The 13,958-nt window shown below is 38.2% G+C and overlaps 1 protein-coding gene across 1 annotated transcript in view; it reads right to left on the reverse strand.

Annotated features, from left to right (window-relative positions):
• LOC113985260 (potassium voltage-gated channel subfamily KQT member 1-like) overlaps positions 1-13,958 on the reverse strand; it is a 278,155-nt gene that overhangs the window by 182,605 nt on the left and 81,592 nt on the right. The window contains exon 11 of the mRNA XM_039383283.1: positions 8,994-9,108. Coding sequence (XP_039239217.1) covers positions 8,994-9,108 — 115 coding nt within the window. The remainder of the gene's footprint in view (positions 1-8,993; positions 9,109-13,958) is intronic.

Below are 13,958 nucleotides of genomic sequence, written 5' to 3' on the forward strand. Positions count from 1 at the left end.
AAGCAACCTTTTATTTCAGGCTTTTCCATCAGATCTGGACATTTTGCTGCCTAGAGGCTTACAAATTATATATGCACTTACTTATATTTTGACAGTCTTTAGTGGTCTGTTACAATGGTCTGTTTTTCAGAAAAGAAAGTATAACCACAGTATCAAGCTGAGCCTTTGGGGGTTGGTTAAGTTTCTCATTAAACTGATGTTTAAGTACATAGGGGTTTTCGTTAGTGTGGCAAGCCAGTTCAACACTGGGGAAATTCAGATGCCTATAAATTAGTTTTATAAGTAAGTTTGTTGAAATGACAAATCGGATTTTGAAAACTGAAACGGGAGTTTCTGTCTCTCACTGCGTTATGGGGCAGTGCCCTCCACTGGCCAAACGTCCTCACTTAAAAATAAAAGAGCAAAAATTCACTGTAAAGTTGCCCTTCAGACTAAAAACCAAAAAATACCTCCAAAACCCCTCAGAATCAGTGTCAAATTCTTTTAAAAGGTTACTGCATAATGGCACCAATTTATACTAATGCCACTCTTGCTTTCATATTATATGGTAATAATAATACTTTGGGTGCTGAAATAAATCCTGAAGCAGCCTTTTTAAAGAGTTCAAAATTAGAAGTGACAATACAAACCCAGGTAATACTAAAAAGTGTAACTTAGCACAAGGCCTTATATTGGTAAAAAGCATAGAACCAGATTAGCAATTACTACTGCCTGCTAAATTTTCACTATTTTACCTTTTTTTCTCTTCAGAAATGACAGACCCTCATGTAAATTTATCTTTGAAGTGATTAGTAACGTTTATGAGTGCAGCAGACAGAACTAGTTGCATGAGTAACATCCATATTAGAGGTATCTGAGAGGAGGGATTAATAAGTGTCAAGAGCCAGCAACATCATTAGAAAGCTAGAAACATGATATATATACATATATATATATATGCCCTCCCTTTGTGTTACTGTGGGTTGCCCACTTATTTGTATTTCAACTCTTCCTCTCAATTTTATTTGTTTCAAAAATATCGATGAAATTTTAATGCAGGGGTGGTAGTCAAACTGTAGTATTTTCAGGAATATTCTGCACTCTAACCAAGCTTGCTGCTGTCATTTGGCCAACCTGCTCATCTTGGGTGATTTCACCTCTTCTAACACCACTCCCTTCACTCACTGCTTGATGGCCAATATTAACTCTCTCCAACACCTATATTAGCTCAGAGACACTGTCAATATTTACATGATACATCAACTGCCTGATTAAACTTTCAAAAATTAAGAACAGTATTTTAAAATAATACCCACGAATTTTAAAATAATACCCACGAAAACATGCAAAAGGACAACAGGTCATACAACAGATCCAGCTGATGATTAAGGACCATAGGGACAATATCTTAGTAATAAAAGTGTTATAAATGAGTTTATAGTAGATTCAATCATCCTACACAAAATTACTATCTAATTACTAGATCTAATAATATTCTATGCAATAGATTTGCTGGTCATAAGGTGAACTGTTTCTTTAACAAGACTAAAAGCAATAAGCTATAGGAGGAAGTTATGACGAAAATACAATGATAAATGATGCTTGCAGAGATAAACCAAAACCACAGAAAGATTGAAAATATACTTTGTGATAGGAGTTGCACACTGTTAGATTTCTAAACAGACAAAAAGGAAAGAAAATATTCTTAAGTCCTGGATAAAGCCTTCACTACCATCTACACATGGAGGGAACAACTAAAAGGCTGAAACAAAGTTGAAAGATGGATTTAACATGCCTTTTTCAAGTGCTGAACAATAACTTCAAAAGGGGCATACAGCACCATTTTCTTTGAGCACATCTAATGTAAGCTTTAAGACTTAGCATAAGTTTTACCATTTGTTCCATTCACTTTGTATAAAATTTCTGTGTTAGTGGGCAATGAAGAAAACTAGTAATTTTTCATATCTGCCAATCCTGTGATAAAGTACTTCCACTAGAAAAAAACCCCAAACATCCAGCACTGGTCCTAGGCTTGTTTTTAAAGAGAAAATCTAGATTCCAAGGCTCTTTATGAACCATCTTCCTTAGAATATAGCTGTGTGGATTCCTAACAGTGGGGGGATTTTATGCTCTAATGAACAGCAGTGCTAAAGGTACCCCCTCAATCTCTGCAGAACCTGGTTCCAATGAAGTGGGGAGCAGCTTTGGTGCTCTGTTCTTCTGGGCAGCCTGGACCGAGTACAAACACCAACAGACAAAAATAGCCCCTTTGCTTCATAAGGCCTCAGTCCTCACAGAAGATCCTGCTCCTCATTGATGATTAACTTGTGATAGTCCTTTTGCATCAGGATTCACCACTGATGACACAGAGCAAGGCATTCAGTTGTTCTCACCCTCGGAGTCTCAGTTTCTCCTGTTAGAAGCAAGCGTTTTGAGGTTTGTTTTGCAGCCCTTGCCTTACCTCAGATCTATCTTTTCACCCTTCCTCAGAGTTCATTTGATTGTTTAATAACCACATACTAATGCTGGGTTGTTCTGCTAATCATTTGGCAGATAAGATCTTCCTCGTACAATCTAAGAGCTGCTTTTGTACTACGAGCTTGAAAGAAAAAAACTGGAGGTGGGAACACTGGATCATAGAATCATAGAATCAGCTGGGTTGGAAGGGACCTCTGAGATCATCAAGTCCAACCCTCGATCCACTACTGCCATGGTTACCAGACCATGGCATTAAGTTCCACATTCAGTCTTATTTTAAAAACCTCCAGGGACGGAGAATCCATCACTTCCCTGGGCAGCCCATTCCAATGTCTGATTACCCTCTCTGGAAAGAAATTATTTCTAATATCTAACCTAAACCTCCCCTGGCACAGCTTAAGACCATGCCCTCTTGTCTTGCCTGGGAAAGGAGACCAACTCCCACCTGGCTACAACCTCCTGTCAGGGAGTTGTAGAGAGTGATGAGGTCTCCCCTGAGCCTCCTCTTCTCCAGGCTGAACAGCCCCAGCTCCCTCAGCCTCTCCTCATAGGACCTGTGCTCGAGTCCTTCACCAGCCTTGTTGCTCTCCTCTGGACCTGCTCCAGGACCTCAATGTCCTTCCTGAACTGAGGGGCCCAGATATTGGGTTGCTGCCACGTTCAGATCTCTATGCTTCTATTACACCATTTTAAGGCCTTAAACTGAAGCAGTGAGCCATTTTCACAGCCACGTTACACAGATTTATGTACTTCTGTTACAGTCCTATGCATTCATACTTTCTAAACTTCTGCATAGAACTGTTTCAGTCAGCTCCTTAACGTGACTTTGTTGTGGACAGAGCCTCAGAGAGAAGAGCAACTGTTGGTCTCACTCTCAACCCGTGAAAAGTAATTAAGAGCCCACTTTCCCCATGGGGAACAGGTGTAGCTCTCGCTGCCCTGGCAGCCTGTTCCAGCTGAAGAGTTATTACTCCAGCTGTTCAGCTGACGGCAATTACCACCGCCGATGGTCATTGTATGTGGATCTCACCTCCTAAAGGTTTCCTCCCCAGAGGGCTGACGTGATGACTGCTGAACTGCAGCATTACCCTGCTTGCTGCTGAGAGACCAGCTGACATTTACCTTTACGTGACCTCAGCGAGCTACACAACGCACACTCGACCGCGGTCGCTTAACCGTGCTGACATAAAGGATTTCTAACTTTTGCTTTTCCTTACAGCGTAAAGAGCTTAAAACACCACAGCATTAAACCACAGAACTCTGAAAAACAAAAACAGGATGTCTGCCTCTAAAGCTGGTGCTGTGTGCATTTTTCCTGAGACTGTGCTATCTGGGACCAGATTGATGTAATCTTTCAATGCAGCCTATTGGCCAAATTCTCTCTTTCCTGCTGGAAGGTTAACTCTGGTGTGTATGACAGAAAATATTTTCATGGCCAAGGGTTGTTTTCATCACAATCTGCCTAACAATAAGACCAGCTGAAGATTAAAAAAAAATTAAGGCTTAAAGTTATTTCAGTGGTCTCCTTTACTCTTGCAAAGCTCCAGTGCAGCCAGGTAGAATCTAGGAGACAAACATCATTTGCACAATTCAACATAAGAACAATGCTATTGTTTCTTCTTCTTCCTCAAGAGTGGATTTTGATACTGCAAGGCTATGCAAGTGCAGGTCTACAGGACTTGTAGGTCCCTTTCAGTGCTCATCTGACCAACTGAGGGCTGACCAAGTTCAGGCATATCATTAAAGGCATTGTCCAAACGCTTCTGAAACACTGACAGGACTGGGGAATTGACCACCTCTCTGGAAGCCTGTTCCAGTGTCTGACCACTCTCTCAGTAAAGAAATATTTCCTAATCATAGAATCATTAAGGTTGGAAAAGACCTCCAAGATCGAGTCCAACTTTTGCCTGAACACCAACCTGTCAACTAAACCATCCAGTTGTTTCTTGAACATCTCCAGGGATGGTGACTCCAACATCTCCCTGGGCAGAGGTCATTTTCTCTTGTCCTGTCACTTCTTACCTGGGAGAAGTGATCAACCCCACCTGGATACAACCTCCTTTCAGGTAGTTGTAGAAAGTGATAAAATCCTCACGGAATCTCCTTTTCTCCAGGCTAAATATCCCCAGCTCCCTCAGCTGCTCCTCATATGACTTATCCTAGACATTTCACCAGCTTCATTGCCCTTCTCTGGACATGCTCCAGCACCCTGTCCAGCCCAAACAGCACCTTTGAGACATTCTTATGTGTCCTGTCACCCCTCCTTTCTTCTATTTGTTGCTTACCAAATTCACACACAATTTTGAGATATTTTCTTTGCATTTTTGTTGTTTATGGACACAGGTAAAGAATTAGCAAGATGGCAGATTACTCATTTTACAGACCTCAAGAGCATCATCAGTGCTTTTCCTCAAAGACATTGTGATATACATGATATGTTCATCAAACAGATAAAACAGTCCTGCCAACAATGGAGAGGAGACAAGACTGAAAAAAGAAAAGCAGAAATCACAGCTTGCCACTGCTTAATAAGTGCTATTTGGAGTAATCTCTTGCCTCTGTCATTAATAAGCAATCTGTTACAGCAATAAAGGAATTTGTCAGGTATTATTTTTACAAACAGGCCTAATTCTATACCAGCTTCTACGTCCTTCTGTCAGAAAATTTGTGTACATACAGTAGGAAATAAGAGGGGCTTCAAGACATAACATTATGGAGAAAGCAGTGGCATTAGGCATTATGTTGAATTAAGCTGGATGATGGATCCATCTTTAAATTGTTTGATTTTACATGTTTCTCAAGAAAAAAAAAAACAGGTAATATAAAGAAAGTGCTAAGGATAGCAAGAAAAAGCAAACTGTTATTCCTAGAGCTGGAAAGTTAATGTTTATCATTCTCAAGATTTAGACCTTCGCTAATTTATAACTTAATTTAGTTACCAATACATGTAGAAGACTAACGCTAAGGATCAAGAAATTTGTGCTGCAATGAAACAAATACAATTGCTATTTTTTTCTAGATTTCAAAGTACAAAGGACCATTTTGCAGGCTCTCTATGCATCTATGGAATCACCTTCTGACTGCTCATCAGAGAACTTGAAAAATTAGGGAAGTAATTACATCAGGCAATGAGGTACTCTAAGCATTTATTGTTAAAAACAGAACTACTCATCAGATGATTGAAATTAACATTTATTTCAGCTGTCAGATTTGATTAATCTCTAACATCATTCTTATTCAACTTTGGACACCTCAGAAGCAGCCAGATTAAAGCAACATAGCTCTACTCAGGTCAGCAGCCATGAGATTTTTGCCCCTGAGAGGATGGGCCTGAGATACTCAGCAAGAACTTCAAACAGCCACAGAATTACATGTCAAATATGGTGCTTTGGTTCCCTAGCTCAGGAGGTGGCATTTTTTCACATTTTTGCACAGATCACTAGAAACAAACATCATCCCTACTATCTAAAGGATCCAAAGCAGTTATGTTTCTACAAAAAGGTCTCTTAAGCTCAATTTTCAAGCTTGCTATTTGGTTTTGATTTTATTGACACCTTCTACTGGGATAACATATCTTCTCTAAGCTTGCATGGATCACTAACATCAGAATTCCAATACTGGATGTATCAACCATGGAGACCTGGGAAGTGCTGCAACCCATCGAACAGGTTTGCTTTCACTCAGAACATCTTAAACAGTAATATCACCAGTTTTCAACCAGCCTAATGGGTTTTGCCAAGCAACCACTTTATTTACTTTATTTAAACTTGATGCAGACGTGGTGCAGATTGATGCAAGAGAAGTTTCTCTAGGGCTCAAGGGTAGGAACTCTCTTCTCCTGAGACAATATGTGCCCTTCCCACACAATGAAGGGAGTTTTGAAGAGAGTATGGCCTAAAGTAAAGGTTACTGTCACCAGAGAACATCTCTCCTATCACTGGTCCAGCAGAGTGGATTTCAGAAGAATCTATTGCTCACATTACAGAAAAAAAAAACACCTCAAAACATTACCTGACATTTCACGTTTAATAATCAACACAGCAGCTTAGAAGTTTAAAAAATTACCAGTTACTGGCTTTGAAAGAAAGGTTTACTGCAGGATTGACTTTTTTAGCCCATAAGACTTGTTGAAGGCAAAGAAAACTTTGCCTTTTGGCAGCTTGACAAAGTCAAACTTGAGTCCGCAAAGTGCTCTACATGAAACTGTTGTTGTCATCAAAGGATACTGTCATTAACTGCTACATGAAAGCCACATTTTCACTTATTTTGCAAGCTGAGAAGGCTCATAGTGTGTACATAGATATATATATGTATATATACACACCCCTTTGGCTAAATTCTACTCTTGGAAGTATTTTTGCCTAATCATTGACTGCTTTTGTGAGTCTAGGATGAAAATTTGTTGCACTAGTTAAGTGAAAAGCAAAGGCCATGCTGTTTTGGAAAGCTCACACACCAAAGGAAGTGTAACACACACAAAGACTTACCTGCTTACACTTCTGCTAAAAGACAAGATAAATAATTATGCTAAGTATATCTAATGTTGATGTAGGTGCATATCAAGCAAATACAGTGTTAATATCTTATTGTTTGCAATAGAATTAGCAGTTTAAAACCAAGATCCATAAATATACCATGCTCTGTGCTCCTCCAATGAAGGTCACATTTTGAATAATTAAATACTACATTTCTGCTCAAGAATGAGGACAACTCTTAAATGAATCCTACTAGGTAGAACTGCACACAGAAGATGAGATGATCAGTGAAAGAGGTGAAAACTGGCAAGTTTGACTTTAGAACCATAAAGCTACATGATATGATGTTTTGATTTCATTTTTACATGGCACCTTTTAACTTTATATTACATCTATAATTTTTGGCCTTATATATTCTGTACATTTGAGGTTTATTACAAATATTCAGAAATTAAAAATTATGCATACTTTATCTATGGTCAGCCTTAGAACATAAAAATCATTAATTTAGGAATATTCAGTTGCAAGATCATTCTGTTGACATCCACATCATTAGAAATTAATGATTTAATAGTATATTACTTTAAATCTCTCCCTACTTTAGGTGGTTTTTTTGCATTTGTGCATTTGGTGAGCTTTCTGCTATTCTTTTTCTTACTTTCCCCACAAGAGAGAAATGAACTAATATGAACTAAAACCACAAGTATAGTTTGCAAGGTGCACTACACAAAACAACATAAAATACCTCATTTTTTTTCATGCACTAAACAGTAGAAATAAGATTAGAACTGGTTTTTTTTAATGTAAAACCCTGTGTTTGTACCACAATGATTAAAAAAAAAACCAGACAAAGCCAAACCAAAACCAACCAATTCGAATAGAAAAATTTATAATTCTGATCTGAAAGCAGATCCAAAATATAGCATGTTGGGAAACTAAAAGCACCAGGATATCCAGTAGGAAGGCAGAGTATAGTTACTATAGATGTAGCAGACACATCGTCTGTATGAGTTACCTGGAGAGAAAGTAACCATATGATGTGAAAGAAAACATCTTGAAACCAATCATTCTGTACAATGGAATCATTGCTTTCAAATTCATCCTGAACACCATTGTTGATATTTTTCCCTATCCGAAGGCAAGCAACAATTTTTGTTGTTTCTTTTCTTTCCTTCAGTCTCAGATATTTACTTGAGCTGACTCAAGAGCTCTACACACCATCATCATTTGTACCAGTTTCTGCATGTGAGATAAAGTATTAGTATGATACCTGGATGCTCTGGTACATCCAGGCCTTGCTCTATGTTTTAATGCTCTGCTTTACATTTGAAATTTACTCTAGAATCCTCATCCCCAAAACTGGACATGTACATTACAGAGCAAAAGAGTGAAGGTCACTCAAGATCCTGCCAAAACACAATATGGAGGTGTCCTGCATGAAGATACTATCATACTTATTTCAAGAAATACATATTTGCTAAATTAAGTAAAAGCAACAATTCAGCAACTGCAGTGAACTACCTGATAACGGGCATTTTCTGTCCTGGATAATTTAGAGACCTGCAGCATCTCCTCAATAATTTTACTTTCATATTTGTGAAACATTGTTTCCTTAAAAGTGCACCTGCTTTATAAAAATATTATACATAATGTAGCCTTTCTATTTTCAGGTTGTATCTACAAATGATGACTTAATTTATGTTTCCAATCAATTCATATTAGAAGTGTTTCAGAGCTTAAACTGATGCAGAATTCTACAAAGTATAAAACTACCTGCAAAGCTCAATCTCAGGAACTCTGTCAGCTACCTTAAAATGTAAAACAATAAAGACACAGAGCTGTGTGCACGGTGCTGATTTTTCCAAGTGTCTTGAATACTTCTGTTAACCTTGAGGCTAAACTTGCATTTTGTAGAAATGTTCACGTTTAGTTAAATAAGATCAAACTCGTAATCACTTCAAGTGCAGCCAGCCAAAGAATAATACTTTTATTTAGTGACAAGTCTCCCTCACTATTCATGAGCATTTATATTATCAATTAAAGAGCTGTTGCTCCACTTACTGTGCCACATCGGATACAGCTGGCAGGGGAGACTCTTCCGATACAAGGTCAATGTCATCAGTGAAACTGTTGGCCCGTGACATGTCTTGGGTGTTCCCTTCTAAATGTCCTTTCACTGCACAAAGAATTCAAAGAAATCATAGTACATTAGGGAGACAACATACACAAGCTCTTGCCATGCCTTGAGATACTGTGCAGCAGATTAAAGAAATGGCTCTAATATGAGACATATTTCTTTTTCATCAGAATCAGTAAAGTCAATGCTTACAATGTATGCCATACAAAAATACTTATGTGCATATATACAGTTCAAACACAGAGGAACCTCTTACAAGAAAGGCTTGTCTTCTTGAGGGCTGTCTCCCTGTGAACACAAATTCACTGTATCCACAAATATCAACGTGGGTATAACGATAGAAACAATCAGCCTTTCATTTCCTCTCTACCATTTGATACATATGCTTTAATTTCACTAGAACCATTCTTTAAAATGTTATTGCTATGATCATATAAACAGAATACTTGAAACTTAAGTGCTGTTTGGTCACTATATTCGAAAGCATTCAAAAATTCTCCCAGGAACCAGGGAAGAGCCTCAAGTGTTTGAATGCAGTTGGCTCCACAGGATAACCATGATGGATACAAAGCTGTGCTGCAGCCCAGCTTATGTTCCAAGCATAGCAAGGGTACAAGTTTCATTACAGGTTTGGAAAACATATGATGGCCAATTAATGGAGTTCGCTCAGGAACTGCAAAAGTCAGAGAAGTGCAGCCAGCCCTGTAACTGATAAAACCTGATGTTTTATAAAGCTCTAGACTCAAAACTCATTTCCCTCAAGGGCTGACTTCACCATAAATGTGTAGTAAACACATACCCACCCTTCTGAGTTCAGCTGCATCAATATTCAAAAGCCATTTCTGCTTTAAGGTATCTTCAATGTCTTTTCCTGTATTTATTTCATTCAAAGGCTATTACAGATATCTAGCTTAAGTTGGTGTGATCTAAAATAGCAATTTTAGTCATGATTACTAGTGATACTAACACTTTCTAAGGAAGCTACCTATAAATTTTAATCCTTGAAAGCTTGGCAGATACAGTTATGAGCTGGCAGAGTATCTGGGAAAATGGATAGGATGGCACATATAAATTCAAGGGGGGGAAAAAATGTTTGTGTGTTGGAGGAATCACTAAAAGTAAGTGTCAAAACAAGTAAAGCCTAAGTAGTGTCACTTGCATAGGCTGTGATGGGAAAGAAGAAGAAAACAACCCATATGGCAGAAATAAAAAAGTTTGCCTCCTAGAAAACAAAATCGTTTAAGTCTCAAGTTACTTCCAGAACAACACTTTGGCTGGACTGCATTCAAGCTAAATACTAAAATCCATACAACATCAGAGCTTACTATTGAAAGAGACATAATGTAAGTGGCAAGCAGTGAAAATTAAGTCTGTGGAGTGGAATTATCAAATAGCATAACTGAACACTGCTAAAGGACATAAAGTTACAAGGCTATTTTATTTACATCTGCTGCATTTAATCACAAATAAACTACGTGTTTACCAAAACTTCCTGGCACTGGGAACATGAACTTCTGTGCTTTTCCAGCACGACTGAAACACTTTGTCTGTTCTAGAGGAGCTTTATTTTGTGAGACCTGCCAGTTCTGCCCCTGTTCTGATAAGACATTTTTCCTGTAAGAAGTGTAGTCTTATTTTCAGACAAAGTCTTGAAATATCTGACATATTGCTTTGGGAAGCACCAGTCTCTAAAGAAGTAACATGGCACATGATCACATGCAAAATTAAACTGGGGGAGTTTTGGCTTCAACTACACTAAGGTTTACCTCACAGAACGCTTGCAGAATTTGAGAGTCAGCTGAGGCAGAGTTAAGTTACTGTGCCTATATGAGGCACATCAAATTAAAAGGAAAACTCTGTGTTGCTATCAATTCCTACTACACAATGAATTGCTGAAAGGGTAGGAGAAGGACCTATTAAAGTCATGGCAATTTGCCTTCTTTATAGCACAGGAGAGATATTAAAATTACTGCAATGCATTTGTCATGATAAGTAGTAGGATTTTATTTTAGTTTTGTCATTTTAAAGGTTTGGTCCATATTGCTTTATCAAGCTTCTCTCTGACTCATCACACTGCTGTTTGCAATCTGCATACATGGGCCCTTAAAAACCAGAAAACCCTGATTGTTTACATTGGGCTTGCTAATTCCGTTTCTGAGAAGTGTTCACAATGGCTCTTGCTCCACACCATGGTAGTTGTGGGAAAGGGGGGACAACAGCAACGAGTTCTGAAACCTTCACTTCCTCCTGATTCCCGTGTGCTGTGCTGAGCAGCTCTGCTGTTTCCGTAGGGTGCACCTGGAACCTGCTTTTCTGACCGTGGACCTTCTGAGAGATGTGGAATATCATTAACAACCTCAACCCGTGCTTGGTTACCCACACAAGCAGGGAAAGTTCTGTTCTGTCTTTATATAAGGCAAAAGCATTCAAGTTTTCTCTTTGGTGAAGACCTTGCTGTGATTACCTGTGATGGTCTCATCCCACAAGTAATACACATACAATTCATTCCTACAAGCATTTGGAGAAAGACAGTGGTGGGGTTATATACTTTATACAAACAGTTCTGTAACACATACTCCATAGTTCATTTTATCAGTTGAATGTGTACTTAAGTCCATAAAACAGTACCTGGGTCATGTCTCAAAGATTGCCTCACTGCTTCCTCTCTCCCCTCCCACACTTCCATGGCCAGATCTGTGGACAGAACAATTTTTGCCATTTTGCTTACAGATCAGATTTCTCTCAAAAACCTGTCTCCAGCTTACATAAGTATTAAGAGAAAGAAGAGCTACTCACAGAAGTGCTGCTCTTAAACGTCAAGTTAAAGTAGAAATCACAGCTCATAATATTTGGATGGTGATATTATAAGATTCCCTACTGCTCTCAGAGCCACTTGACTCAATTCAGAGTAAGTTCAGGCTTGTCTTTTGTGAAGTATTAAACCACCACAAGAGAATACCTGTTTTATCCTTGTAACCCTAATAAAAGTTATTTAATGCTGAATCCCTTCATGTTTTTATCACTGATTAATTCTGTGTTTCTGTTTTAAGATATTAACTCATTAATAATGTTTTCGGTCCATAAATTAACATTAATGGTAAATGCATGTAATATGTTCCCTTTTCTAAATATCTTCTGTCCTGAAAGTGACTGTTTTAGTTGTGAGCAGTTTTCTTATCTGAAACACTCTTTCTAGAACCAACTTGGTTTTCGAAGTTAACTCACTTTCCCTGAGTGACCTTCCAAAATCATTTAGACAGCAATGTACAGTCATAAATCAAAATTCCCAAAATCACACTAAAAGGAACATTTTTTTTCCTAATGTCAAGAAGCCATAAGCTCCTGAGCAATAAAGTGATTCATAATAATCATTCATGATAATGCTTTGAGGAAATACAGAGCATTAAAATACACTCAACACATGGCAGCTATGCTTTCCAGAAATAAAATTCAAAGTCGTAAGGTCCAGCTACTACATATGGTAAGTTTGTAACAGCTGCAGCTCAAGCCAGAACAACTATATCTTCCCTCTCTATATTTATTTTAATAAGCTTTCTTTTTCCAAACTGACTTTATGGGAATTTATGCCTAATGTTTGTGCTGCAGAACAGTAATCAGGGGAGGCAAGGAAATGTGAAGAGGCAAGAGAAGAGGAGCCACCCTTCTTTCCACGTGTTACTACTCACAATATGAAGAAGCTGTACCTATTTCATTATAAAATATATAATATTTTCTGAGCATGAACAGTTGGAAGCAGCAAGTTGGAAATACAGAACAGTATCTACTACAGTACAAAAACCAGTGAATGCCATGACCCAAGTAATCCCTGAAGCAGCTCAACTAATCAAATGAAACAGTCAAAAAAAAGCTAAGTTTCATATACCTCTAATTTCAGTGTCAGTTTCTAAAATGGTAAAATCTTATAATAAACACATCAAAACATAACCCAGAGATGTTTTAGTAATGATGTTTGGCCTTATCTAACCTTAGATTCCTTATCTATATTAAATTAACTCCTGTCTTTGCAGTATGGGGAAAAAGAGTTCCCCGGTATACAACTACAACAGAAAACATGACTGCACATGGTTCCCATTGCCATGGTCATTCTCAAACAGGCAGTGCCTACTAAAAGCAGGACAAAATAACACAGAAGATTTTGCACTAGTCTCTTCTCAGATAAAGCAGGTGAAAACCAGAAAAAGCAGGTCTCTTCTCCTGCAAATAATTCCAACCTACTCTTTTTATTACAAGTTTTTTTCATCTTCACAAGAAAGAACAGCCAATTCAGCAACTTGAAAGGTGACTTGTACCATTCCAACACAGTCTACTTTATAAAAGTCTGCAGAGTATTGCAGTGGCTGCTTACATTATATAGAAGAGTACCTGCAGTTGCTCCTCCCAGGAGTACAAACACCAACAAATTTGAACAAAAGGAGATATCTGCAAATTAAACCCGGAAAACACAGGCACACGTATAGAAAAGGACAGTAAATTTGAGACCATTTTACATAAAACAGTTTCTGTCACAAGCATATCTACTCCTCAAATTGTTAAGTAATAAATCACATGAAAACAACACAAAGTACCTGATGTCAGGGGAGAGCTCACACAGCAGATGGATAAACTAAACCTGTGTGAACAGCAGTAGAAAAATTCATGTATAGAGAATGTTGGTGAGGATATAACTCTGCTAGATGAAATGGGGGATAGGGGGAGGCCTTCTCTGTTTATCTTGGGGTTTTGTTTGTAACCAACCAAGGTAAAACATCCAAGTTTAAGAGACCAAAAACAAATGCCACTGTTTTCCTTCAGTCTTTTCATCACTTTCAGATCAGAAGCTGTCAAAACAATCTCTTTCACAATGCCAGGCTGCACTACTCAATGTAACA

This window comes from Pipra filicauda, unplaced genomic scaffold (genome assembly GCF_003945595.2).
Source record: "Pipra filicauda isolate LSUMZ 115617 unplaced genomic scaffold, ASM394559v2 scaffold300_size901280_pilon, whole genome shotgun sequence".
Lineage (NCBI taxonomy): Eukaryota > Metazoa > Chordata > Aves > Passeriformes > Pipridae > Pipra > Pipra filicauda.